The sequence below is a fragment of the Larus michahellis genome, chromosome 2 (genome assembly GCF_964199755.1).
Source record: "Larus michahellis chromosome 2, bLarMic1.1, whole genome shotgun sequence".
Taxonomy (NCBI): Eukaryota; Metazoa; Chordata; class Aves; order Charadriiformes; family Laridae; genus Larus; species Larus michahellis.
The window spans coordinates 39,184,351-39,196,872 of NC_133897.1; the positions used below are offsets into that span (position 1 = coordinate 39,184,351).

The 12,522-nt window shown below is 42.6% G+C and overlaps 1 protein-coding gene across 5 annotated transcripts in view; it reads right to left on the reverse strand.

The window, feature by feature from the left end:
- COLQ (collagen like tail subunit of asymmetric acetylcholinesterase) overlaps window positions 1–12,522 on the reverse strand; it is a 43,390-nt gene that overhangs the window by 9,068 nt on the left and 21,800 nt on the right. For 3 of the 5 annotated variants that reach the window (XM_074574949.1, XM_074574946.1, XM_074574944.1), the window contains exons 7-13: window positions 12,260–12,322; window positions 11,019–11,045; window positions 10,318–10,362; window positions 9,515–9,550; window positions 8,496–8,576; window positions 3,839–3,935; window positions 1,941–2,080 (exon numbers count right to left, since the gene is read on the reverse strand). In XM_074574949.1, the coding sequence (XP_074431050.1) occupies window positions 1,941–2,080; window positions 3,839–3,935; window positions 8,496–8,576; window positions 9,515–9,550; window positions 10,318–10,362; window positions 11,019–11,045; window positions 12,260–12,322 (489 nt within the window). The remainder of the gene's footprint in view (window positions 1–1,940; window positions 2,081–3,838; window positions 3,936–8,495; window positions 8,577–9,514; window positions 9,551–10,317; window positions 10,363–11,018; window positions 11,046–12,259; window positions 12,323–12,522) is intronic. The other 2 variants (XM_074574948.1, XM_074574945.1) reach the window with 1 other exon arrangement.

Sequence of the window (12,522 nt, forward strand, 5' to 3'; positions counted from 1 at the left end):
AGCTTGAATGAAAGAAAGCAAAGGAAGCCAGCAAAGAACTGATTCTGTAATTGTGTTCAGGAGCTCAAGTCCCAGCCCCAGAGCTCTAATTTCTCTTGAACTCAATAGCAGATCTGTGCTCTCTGAAACCCTCTGTTACAGATACTGGCCTTTGAAGTTGCAGAAGATTGAAAAACTGGAACGGACCTCAGCCAGTGACAGAAAACCAGCACTTTGTCTCCTAGCCTTTCCCCTCCTCTGGCAGTGCTGGCACTGGAGGAGGTGACAGGCGAGTGGGTGATTGCGGTGGGGACGTGCTGCAGTAGGACACAGCTCTGGAGAACCACGCGACATGGGGACTGGGGGCACAGAGCACCATCTCTGGGTCTTTTCCATGTGCAGCTATAGAAAACCTGACCATAGTTTTCAAGCGGTAGAAGGCAGGCTTCTAAGCTGCTACATGGGGATCCGAACAGAATAAATAATAGCAATGTTTAAGCTCCTGCCCTTGACACTCGAGGGAGTAAATCAAATGGGGCAGGCAAAGGGGGAGCGCTGCTCTGCCAGCAGTCCGCTTTCACAGCTGAGGCTGGCCTCTTTGCTGTCCCTCATTCCTGAGAACAGAAATGACAATCATCAGCAAATGAGAGTTTGTAGAGATAGTGTAGAGTACTTATATTTTACGTATTTACACTTTCATTACTGTCTTTTAAAAGCTAATATGAAACTGTGCCAGATGCAGAAGGAGGGTCATAACACCCACACAGAATATTGCAAGCCTTATACCTTGTCCTATGAGCTCTCCGTGCCATGAAGTACATGACGGTTTCCTGCAACAGTGTGCAGCATGATGTGGTATGCGCTTTTATTTCATATAGTTTCTTCTCTCACCCTAAAGTTTTAAAAATAATGGGGCTTTTTTGTAATGCAACACAGCCAGGGATGAGCGAGCAGCTGTCAGGACTTGCAGCACGCTCATGCAAAAGATTGTGTTCGATGACACGGTTTAATGGACAGTGTTCTATGTCCCTTTCACATACTTTACCAGCTTTCTGACAACGTGACACATGGGAAAGTTAACAAACCTAATTGCTGCTCATTGTTATTCAGAGGCGACCAGACACCGCACAATATTCACTTGCAGGAGTGGAGCGGCTGGGCTGCGCTGGTGCACAGCAGCAAGGTAGCATTTTCATTGCTGATTAAATGCTACAATGCACAGAATAATAAGGCAGGGCCCAGCAGCAGGAAAAGTACGGAAATAGCATTTACAAAGCCCAAAGAAATCAGAGATGAAAGACTGCTAGGTCACTTTCCAGCAATGATTTGTCCTTTAAAGTACTTTGTCCAATTTGCTCATAAAAATGCTTTCCAGAAGGCTAGAGATTGAAATTAGCTGTATAAAGTGTATGTCTACAGACAGGAGCTCAGAAGCCTGAGTCCCGTCGTTCGTGGAGACTCCTTTTGGTTCAAGGTAGAGTGTCGGTGCTTTGGGAGAAAGTTCTATCTTGTATGTGGAATGCTTGACCCCAATATTCAATTCCGAAATCACTGTCCTTGCAGAACAATATCAAAAATAAGCAAGAAAAAGATGCTTACTTCACTGACCAATCTGAAATATATTTCAAATTGACTGAAATAACAAGAACAGATTATATATATACAGTAGCAGATAGAAGAGAGCATCCTCAGGCTTGTAAAATGCTTTCTAAACACATGCTACATTACTGGTGGTTTGGAACAGCTGCATTTTAGCCCCTCGATTGCACAGCCCTCAGACTAGTTATGAGACCAGGCTTTTTTCCATTGACTGGATGTCAGAGGTTGTGCATACTAGAAGTAACACATTGACCACATACAGATATATTCCCTGTTAAATCCAAACCATTAGTGAATACAACACCTCTAATAACAAAACTATTTAAGAATTGCTCACACCCTCTCCCAGAAAATCTGCTTACCGCAGGAACTTTTGGATAACTGTGTCCAAACACAGATTCCTCATATGTCGGGTTATTCATATGTTGTGGGGATCTGCAGAGACATCTCCCTGGAGGCCCTGGAAGTCCTCTTTCCCCTTTTGGTCCTATTGCAAATTGCCCTATGAAGCAAAATACCAGGTTGCCTTGTTGTGATGTTAATACACAAAACACAAATGCAGCTTTATTGGAAAAATGACAGGTCAGGTGGACATATGCATTTACCTAAGTTTTCAGGTACGCACATCTCCCACCAAACCCACTGGGAACTGAGGGAGGCATTACCAGAACCACCAATTCCAGCACACCAGGAGAAAGACTTGAGTTTGTACAACAGTCATATTATTTCAGATCACTTTTAAAATTTTTCTACCAACTTTACAGAGAAAGTGAGAGATCATTTACTTAGAATAAATGCCAGCCTGATTGAAGCTATGGAGATTCAGGACGTGATGAACACACAGATCACTCCACAGCACCTATGCACCAAGTTTAGTAGAGTCAGACTCTGCATTGCACTTGTGCGTCCGTACAACCACTTGAGCAATGCTGTTCCAGACATTTCTGCATAGGAAAACCCAACTAGAAATACAGGAGGGCTACAAATAAAAAGAAAAAAAATACTGCTTTTTGACTTTCAAACTTTGGCAAGGATGTGCTGCTCTGCAGAATTAAACTATGAGCCAACATGTTCATACTGCAAGCAGTGACATCATTACAAAAAGGTCTTTTAGGATCAGAATTTATATTCTAGTGGGAAAAGATTAACAAGCCTGACACATAAACTTTCTGTGGATGGAATAAGGCCTTTAGAAAGTGATCTCAAGATGCTGGCTGCCTTCCAATAGGCATGATGAAAATTCTGCCCTCTGAAAACTTCCAGCTAATTTACTCAAGACAAAGATGTTTCATAACGGGAGACATGAAGTATGTGAAGATTTTGAAGCAGCCCCCAGCTTCACAGGTGTACCATTGCTACACCACCAGAAGAAGAGACCTCCTTCCCACTGACTTAAGCCAGGGAAGAAAAAGGCAAAGCAATATGGAAGAGGACATTGAATAAATTGGCTGTAGTGAAAGTAGCTGTTGTCCCTTTGAGGCAACAGTAGTTTCCACCTGGTTTTGTTTTCCTTTTCAGGTACTTTAGTATATATCCATGTTGAGAAAACCCTACCTAGGGATTCACTGTCACTGAACATTGTGGGTTGTGTATTGTCCTTCATGTCTACACTTGGTCTCACAAGATGCCATCTGCATGCATAGCTTTGAAGCTGTACAATTATCAGTTAGAAGATTTTTCTCGTGATTTCTACAACATGCACAATTGCAGTAAGCATAGATCTACAGTACTTAATTAAAAAGAGAGAGGTTTTTTTTCACCATTCTTTTTTTTTCCTCTGACTTCTATCCCTTTCCTTCTCTTCCCTTCTTTCCTGACTGCCATTGTGTCTTGAGTCTCATCTGTTTTTCTTTTACAGATCTGCACAGGGTGAGTATGCCCTGGCTGATTAGAAATCACGATCTTTCACTGTAAGTAAGGATATCTGGAGAAGCAGCAGACCTTTGATGATGGAAATTAACTAGTCCCTCCAAGGCTGCCATATGGCTTTTCATCATCCCCATCTAACCAAAGTCCCAAAGGTCATGTTTTTGGTTTTATTTGAAACATCAGGAGCTATAAAGTAATGTATATAGTCCTTATAATGGACAAGGATGGCATGATCTGCCTTCAGGAGAAATTCTCTCCTTGCTGTCAGTGGAGAAGCAACTGAAGCCCTGCTGCGCTTCTTGTAAAGGGAAATATGTTGGCATATGTGATGAGTCAGGAAGGGCTGGGGAGCAGGGACACTGTTTAGGAAATCACTCGATCTCCTGCTTACCTGATCCTGAAGGTCCAGGGGGGCCCGGCTGGCCAGAAGGACCAGGCCTTCCAGGTGGACCCATGATACCCGCAGGTCCAATGTCTCCCTTTAGCCCCTAGGAGAGAGGAGACATCTATTTATTTGCTCAACTATTAAGAACATACAAACTCTTCCAACCAGCACTGGCTTCCCTTTCAAGAGACCCAAGACATTTGCCACTAGGAGCATGCAGCATGAACTTCATAGACACCACCCCAGGGAAGAGGTGCTGTCCTCTTCTACACGGAGACAGAAAAGCATGTACAGGCAGGACTTCTGCTCCTAAAAGTGAATGGTCCCAGCAGATCTGCTGTGTGTGGAGTCAGGAATCTTCCCGCTCTGACTTCAATCATTCGGTGGCCTTTCTTTAAGGATGCCTCCTCGTAGCTCTCCAGGAGTCAGTGCAGTTCAGAAAGAAAGGTCCGATGGAGCTGAAATAGGTGACCCTGGAAATCTTTAGTTACTGCACTAACACACATTGGGGGAGGTGGAGAGGGGAGGAGTAAATTCAATAAGGAGTTGGCAGGGGCTTCCCACAGTGACATTTCCCAGCCTTAGGGTGCAGTCTTTCAGAAGCACACTAATGGCTTTGAGGCCCACACTGTTTTCAGAAGTACTTTAGGTGCCTGGACTCCTGTATCTCCTTGACTTTCACCATGGGTACAGCTCTGCTAACAAATCATCGCAAGGCAAGCATAGGCTTGGCATTACAAAGTGCAAGCTAGTGTGTGGCAACACCGTGCTGACAAATGGTGTCCCTCTGGTACCTTATCACTCAGTCAAAATGCTGTAAAATTACTTAGGGGAGATGAACTTACACACAGTTTCCATACAATAGCTAACATTCTGTAAAATAAGCCCTAATTTTCCTCATGGGATCTTGTTTGTGCAGCCATACCCTTAGGCATTTGGAATTTTCACCCCAGAACTGTTGAGAACATTCTTATTTTTGCTCCTGAATTTAATATGGTGACACTTATTAAAAATAACTGTATTTATCTTCCTGCTCATATACTCTCCAAGGCTTAGATTTCTCAGCTTTATATTTCCGAAATGTATTACATAGCTTAAAGTTTAAATATCTGATTTGATTTTTAGGTAACAGCATACATTATTTAGCATAACAAATGCTATGTAACCTTCCTTTTAATGACAAAGGAGATTAATTATTTGAGGGTGGGGGAATCCCAAGTTAATGTGCATTTATGGGTGCATGATGAGTGGTTGCATGTCTAATTTCAGAGTAATGAAGCATATATAGTAATATACGCTAAAATAATTTCTTGTTGTGGAATATATCGTATCCCTTGGGTATGTCTGAATGTCACTTGCACCACTTCAACAGAAGAAGTTTGATTTTGACATGGCCCATAAAGAACTAATTGAATATATGCTTTGTTTAATCCTATTAGGTAAGCTCTGTGCCATCAAAATATTCCAGGATTTATGTGAACGTCAACGATGCTGATCCCTCATTACTTCTTACATTACGTGACACGGAACCAGCAGACCAGGATTTTGTAGCCCCAGAGAAGTCTATGGGAAATCTCTCCCTCACACAACAGCGATCTGGCAGAGGCAAGCCAGCGCCAGTCAGACGTGTACTGCCTGAAAACGAGCCGTCTGCTGTGTCTCCTGCTTTGGAAGAATGATTGCTTAATGCTCTCTTGTTTAGCACAGAGACATTAAATAACAAGGGCAGAGATTTCTATTAAATAGTTTTGCCTTGTTTCTTTTCACATGCACCCATGGCATTCAGAAAAGCTTTTCCCATGGACAATATTTCTATTCCTCTCCCTTCTTTCAAAGAAACATTATCTAAAGCTCTAAGTCATTCCTCCTCATCAAGGCTGAAAGCCTAAACTTGCTCCTTGGGTCAATTCCCAAGTTACAAAGCTTTGGGTGTTATATCTCAGTTTGGGGACAGTGGGGCTATGACTGGTGACTTCCACCTCCTGGCCACCTTTTAGGAAGAGCAGAGGCAGAGGAGAACTGAAGAAGTCAGTGAGATAATCAAGACGTATCTCAAAATGGAAATGGAAGTGACACCTTCCTAATTTAGCCGCTTTTATCTAGGGATGTCAGCTGGATCAAGGGACAGGAAATGGCCCCATGTTGATGGAAACTATCCTCTCAGCTGAACAAACAGCCAGACGATAACTACAGCACTTACAGGCAGCAGCAGACCCACAGAGCCTTAAAATGCCACTCTCAAGTTTTTTCAAAGGATTGGAAAAGAAGAAAGGAAATAGCTAGTTTACCAATTACAGAGGGAAACACAGCTTTCCTGCAGAAGATCAATGCTGAAATTGCTTTCAGGGCAGCAGGAAGGGGTTGTGTACTAAGCCTTGGGCCTGGAGATCATAATTTAGGGCCAGACTATAATTCTTTTAGTCACACTGATTGTTGCCTTAAATTATGACACGCCTTACGTCACCACTTTTTGATTAAGACACTACGTAATCTAACAAAACATCTAAGGTCAAGTAAGAAGTGCGCTGTGTTCAGGTTGATCTGCAGGCGCTATGTCCTCTTTGCCTTACACGACAGAAAGATATTCCGTGCACATTACTTTCGGCAGGATAGACGAGCACAGTTTACAAAAAAAAAAACCCAAACCCAACAAAACGGCAAAGAGCACACATCATCTTTTAAAATCTGACATATCGAGGACAAAAAAAAAATATTTCTTCTGGGTCATCTAGCAGAATTACATTGCACATACCTTCCTTACATGGTGAGCTATGGTGAGCTATTACTCCCTCCCTAGCACCCAACTTTTAATTTTTCCCCACGCTGGCTGTTCTTTCCCTTCAGATATTAGCTGATGGCGTCAGAGCAACAGTGAAGCAGGCATGTGCCTCTGTTTGCAATGCTGGGCATAACCAGACTGCAAATAAAATGCTTTAGGCTGAGCATAAAATGCTTTTGGCTGAGCCCATTAACCAGCACATCTACAAGCTCCTGTATCTGAGCAGATGCCCATTAGCACCAAAGTCGGTGTAGCGAGAACCGGCTGCCTTCCCTGTCAGTTAGTGGAAAGAAACAGGCTCTGCAGTTGGCAATTCAGAGCACCGGGAGCTGGTCTCCTTTGTATCCCCAATATCATTGCTTAAAATAAATACACAAGGAAAGGTGCACTCAGAGAGGCCTATTTGGTGACTCGAACAGGTAACTATACCAATATTGCTACCTCCTCCTTGGAAAACGCTATAGTGGAGGAGGCAGCATCAAATTTACGTGCAATTCCTGGTCCTTATAACTCATCCGAAAGTCTGAAAAAGAGTTCTGCCAGCTTAATTATTTTAAGCTCTAAGTAAGGACCGTTTGTCAACCATCCCATTCCCGAACAGCTTCCATATGAGATTACCATTCCTTAAAGTCACTATGTGTCTTCCTGACCTTTCTCAGAGCAGAAGAATCTGTCCCTGGCATGCAGTACTGTGGTGAGAACTGTCATATAAATATCCAGTCTAAAAAAAATCAATCTTCGTTTAGTGTTAACAGAGAAAACGTGAGAAACGGAGAGAGTGTTTTGGTGCTTTGGTTCTTTGCACTGTGTGTGGGATATCTCCAAGGCTTTGTGGCTCCGCAAGCTGATCTGTGTCGACCAGCACTTGGGCCTGGGCAAAGCCTGACTCAACAAAATTGGGTGATGTGGACAGAAAGCATCCTCCAGGCGGGCCTGAACAGACACTGGATACACACTAAGTGTGTGTGCTAGAAACCAGGAGTGTATTACAGTGTAATACAGGACTGAGGTTTTCATAGCCACGGACCACACACCAGTTTAACCCACTACAGCATACCATTCTTAGTGTACAGGCGCCTACTGCCAGTGCACACAAGCAGTGTTTTTGCCATCAGAAGTAGTGTAGCTCTTTGCACTGGTGAGCCAGGGAGAAAATTCATGGACAGTCAATGGGATGTCCCTTGCAAGATGCTGATCTCTGCACGGAGCTCAGAGAAGGGGGCTGATTTTTGTAGCACCCACAGCAATCTTTCCCTCATTCAGAGCCCCAGAAATCCAGTGTTTTCCTACAAATCTTCCTTCACTCATCTCAAGAACTTGATTTAGCTAGGGGCGCAGAGGATGGCACCTGGACAGGCTGAAATGTGTTGAATTTTGGATACATCCCATTTGCCATTGCAGCCTACCAAGCTGCTTGTAAATCCAGTGGCCCTGCCCCCTAAGTCAGCCTCAGAGCTAGGGATCTACAAAGTGTTGGGCCCCACAGCGTTACATCCCGCGCTGTCTGAGACCTGGACCTTGCTCCAACTCCCTAGCCATCCGGCAGGTGGGGTTGGGACTGTAGCTGTGTGTTGTTTAGGATTCAAAGGGGGCATTGGAGGTCTGCTCAAGTTATATTCAATGAGTTCATTACCAAGCCAGGCAAAATACAACTTTCCCCATGCTGTGCAGCCGGGGAGCTGATTGCTGCAGATAAGGTTCCAGCCCTAAAGCTGGGGCTTTAACTCCTGCACTGCCCGTGCAGGAGCGTGAGGTGTTCCAGGGCTTCTGCCCAGTCCCACTGTGACAAAGTGCACGGTACCATGAGAGCACAGGCCGTATGAGCGTACACCGTGACCACACAGACACCAGTAATCACAGGAAGGGGAAACACCGTGATCCTACCTGTTTGCCTCGTTTTCCAGGTCTTCCTATAGGTCCTCTGTGTCCTGGTACTCCAGATTGTCCCTTTGGGCCCATCTCTCCCTTGGTGGGTGTGGAGGGAAGGAAGCAGGACGTAAGTACAGAAATACACGTTACTGTGGTTATACCTTCCTTGTGCTAGACAGCAGGTGGATGGTGCTCTAATTCACGATTCCTCTAGATAATGCTGGCACCACTTGTTTCTCAGAACATCAAAATTATAATAAAACATTTTAAAAGAAGCATAAAGTGAAAAATATCTCTCACAATTTACCCAAATTTCCCTGAAAAATCCTTTCCTAAAGAGGAAGCCAAATGGAGAGATCTGAAATGTGCTTGGGGAGACTTGGGGAGGTCAAGGCTATCAAAATCCTGTCTCTTTTAGCAATATCTTGCTTTGCGGTTAAGATGCGCATGTAATAAAGTCACTCAGGGAAACGAAAGTGAATTGACTCATCTTTTAGCCTCCTTTGAAGCAAACATTATTTCCTTATCCTAATTTCAGAGACAAGATGTGATTTTGTCATAAAATAATCCTCATTTAGGATTTCTATCTGTAAAACAACATCTGAATTGTGATTGGTTTTTAAGTACGGAATCATGATGATATCAAAACTGGTCAGGATTACTACTGCTATTTATAGTAGTGCCATTTTGATTCAGATATCAAGGAGGAAATATTTACTGTATTCAAGTGAATAACACCCAAACAATTAGGCCAGTTATGAATCTGTAATCAAGAGTCTAAGCATGTCAAACGGGTGGAAAATTATGACTAAAACAGTGTTCTGGGGAAAAAAAAGAAACAAGAACAAACAGCTACATCTCAGAGTTTTCTCCTAAGATAAAAAGCCTAAAGAATTTGGTCAAGTCCAAGAAGGGTTGGCCATGGAGTCAAGCAAGACCTTCAATGCTTAATACTTTCCAGGATGTCCCTGAAGCTATTCATTGGCTCTATGCCAGCACTTAACACAACTCCCCAATACATCACACCCATTTACCTTTTGTCCCAGCATTCCAGGAAAGCCTATTTCTCCCTACAAAGTAAAAGGAGAAAAAGCATCAAAAAATGTGGAGTGATCTTTGACAAAGCAGCACCTTCCGTGGAAGGAAGAAAATCAAGTGCCATGTACTGTACTGATACCCGTTAAAATACCCGCACTGTGATTCAGCGCCGTGGGTGGAGAATTATAAGCAAAATTTTACAGTAAGTCCACTTAATCCACTTGCACAGTTCCTCTGCTCCCTGCTTCCTCTCCTCCAGCAAAAACATCCCGGTTGCGTTTTATCTACAGGCAACCTTGCTATCTGGACGACTCCCAAAGCCTGCATTTGGGACTGGCATTTCTCCGTTTACATCAAAAGCATTTTACTTTTCCTTCCTTAGTTAAAAGAACCCACAAGTCAAGAATCTCACTTGGGTTTTTTTCTGGTTTTTGTTTGTTTGTTTGTTTGTTTTTTCCTCCTCACAGAATTATCATATCACTAGCCAAAAATATTTTGGCAAGCTGTCGTGGTCCTGGACTGCACAGGTCAGGAGAGACTGAGGCTACCTCCAGGGAAATCCCCCCCTGCCCCATCACCCCCCAGTGCACTGGGGCTGGGGGGCACATGGACATGCAGGTTGCCCCACCGCCCTCCCATCAGGTAGCATCACTGCCTGCTCTCACCATTCTTGCCCTCCCAGGAAGATGCCTCCCTTCCTCCATACCGCTCCTGCTCCTGTTTTTTGCTATGAGAAGTACGTTAGACCTCATGTGCACAATTCAGATAAAGCTCACAGCCATTCGGAAAATAAAATTACCTGGTCTCCTTTGACTCCTTTGTCACCCCTGTCACCTCTGGATCCCTGGGGAGAGAGATAACAGGGTGATAGTAGCTTAATTACTACCATTTCACAAGAAAGCAAAAAATATTTTCCCTACTTGAGGCATTATTTAGAGTCACACAGAATACAGTAATATCTCCAGAGTGAGGTGTATGTTAGATACCCTGAAATGTTTTCTTATTACTTCATTGATATCATAACAGAATTAAGAGTAAGGCTTGTAGAAAAAGGAACTCATTCTCCCTAGATAATTACTTTAAACACATGCTTTCCTGGATGTAATACTTCCAAACTTGATTTTTTCCCCCAGTTGGCTTCATCCAAGTTCAGGTCCCACTAGTATGGTCTTACAGTAAAAACTCTCTCTGTTCCAAAGTATATATAGTCTAAATAAACAGACCAACAATTAAGGATGATTATACCCATTCTACAGATGGGGAAACTGAAGTGAGGTGTGCTGTAGTAACTTGTTCATAAGAAGACAGGGTGTAAAACTCATTTCTTTAGCATCCCAGCCCAAGCCACAAGACTGTGCTCCTTCTTGATGCTTGTTTTCATTTCTCAATTGGACCCTTAGATTTCACTCCATCAAAATTCAATCTCATTTCTACAGTTAAATTTTTTTACCTAACTGTTTACAATTGTTAAATTATACATTATTCTATTGTCACACTGACCTTTTCTCCTCTAGTTCCAGGAAAACCCTAAAGGGAATAATAGATATTTTAATGCTTCTCGCTTTCAAGATTACCCAAGAAGCAGGACTTTCAAACTTTAAAGTGAAGAAAAAGAACGAAACACAAAAAATTAATTGCATCAACTTGTAAATGCAAATGAATACTTATAGCTCCTAAGACTGCACCAAAACAGAACTGCAAAACATGAGTTAAAGGCAAGACAACTCAGCCCAAAAGCCAATGTGAAAAAGCCAGGTAAAGCCAGCAGGTTTGATATTGCTTTTAAAATTGAAACAAGGGAAATAAAATGTAACTGAAGCCTTAGATTGAAGCCTTAGATGCCACAATTAATAATCTAAAATAATTTTAGCAATAATCTTCCTCTTCTGTGTCTTTTTTTTCTCCTGTGAAACATCCCTAAATTATTTTTAAGTAACCTAATATGAATTCCTCTGGATTACTATAAAACTGAGTTTCTCTTTAAGAAACATAATAAACAATGGTGTTCAGCTCTTCTATCCAGTCCTTTATTTGAGTAAACTAATTACATACTTTTTTTCAAGTACCTTGAAATGTTGTGGCCTAAATTTGTCAAGGCAGAGGCTATGCTATAGACAATTATGTATAGATACTAGAACATCCAGACCAAATTGTGCTTACTATCCAACTGTCAATAGAACCATAGAATCATAGAACAGTTTGGGTTGGAAGAGGCCTTTAAAGGTCATCTAGTCCAACCCCCCTGCAATGAGCAGGGACATCTTCAAGAAGATTAGGATTCTCAGAGCCCCGTCCAACCTGATCTTGAATGTTTCCAGGGATGGGGGCATATACCACCTCCCTGGGCAACCTGAGAAATACATATGCAGAGTTTTAGTAGAGGACCAAAATGATCTCTACGGATGTCTCATGGGGTGGGTGGAAAACATTGCAGACACAAGTAATGCTGCAGGATACACTTAAGAACTCCAGTTTTCTAGTGGGATACAATTATATATGGTTTGCTTTTAAAATAAATTTTTGCATTACAGGAATCTGCACAAAAGCATTTTTATGAAAAGCCAAAAACACAGCCAAGCCCAACCAGACAACATGACCTTGCTTGAAGGAGAACATATCTTTTTATCTGTATTAGAAAAGATATATCTTGATAAGTGCCTTCCAGCACACTCATGAGGGAAGCAGCTGTGAGCAGAGCATTAGAAACCAATGTCTGAAAATGCACCGTTTGGTTGACAAACCTTGGAGCCCATTGGTCCTCTTGTACCTGGCAATCCCATCACACCCAACTCTCCCTTTTCACCCTAAAGGGGTCAATAAAGACAGTTATTGTTTGTGGCTCTCTGATGAGGCCATATTTGAACGTACTTGAGAAAGCCTGACCTTGGTGTAGCATTGTAGTCAGAGGTCTATATTGCAATGGTATTCTGCCTGAGCCCTCATATGTTATCTTATTCTTCTATTTGCATTTTCTTGGCTGTGTAACTTGTGCTTCAGTTTTGCC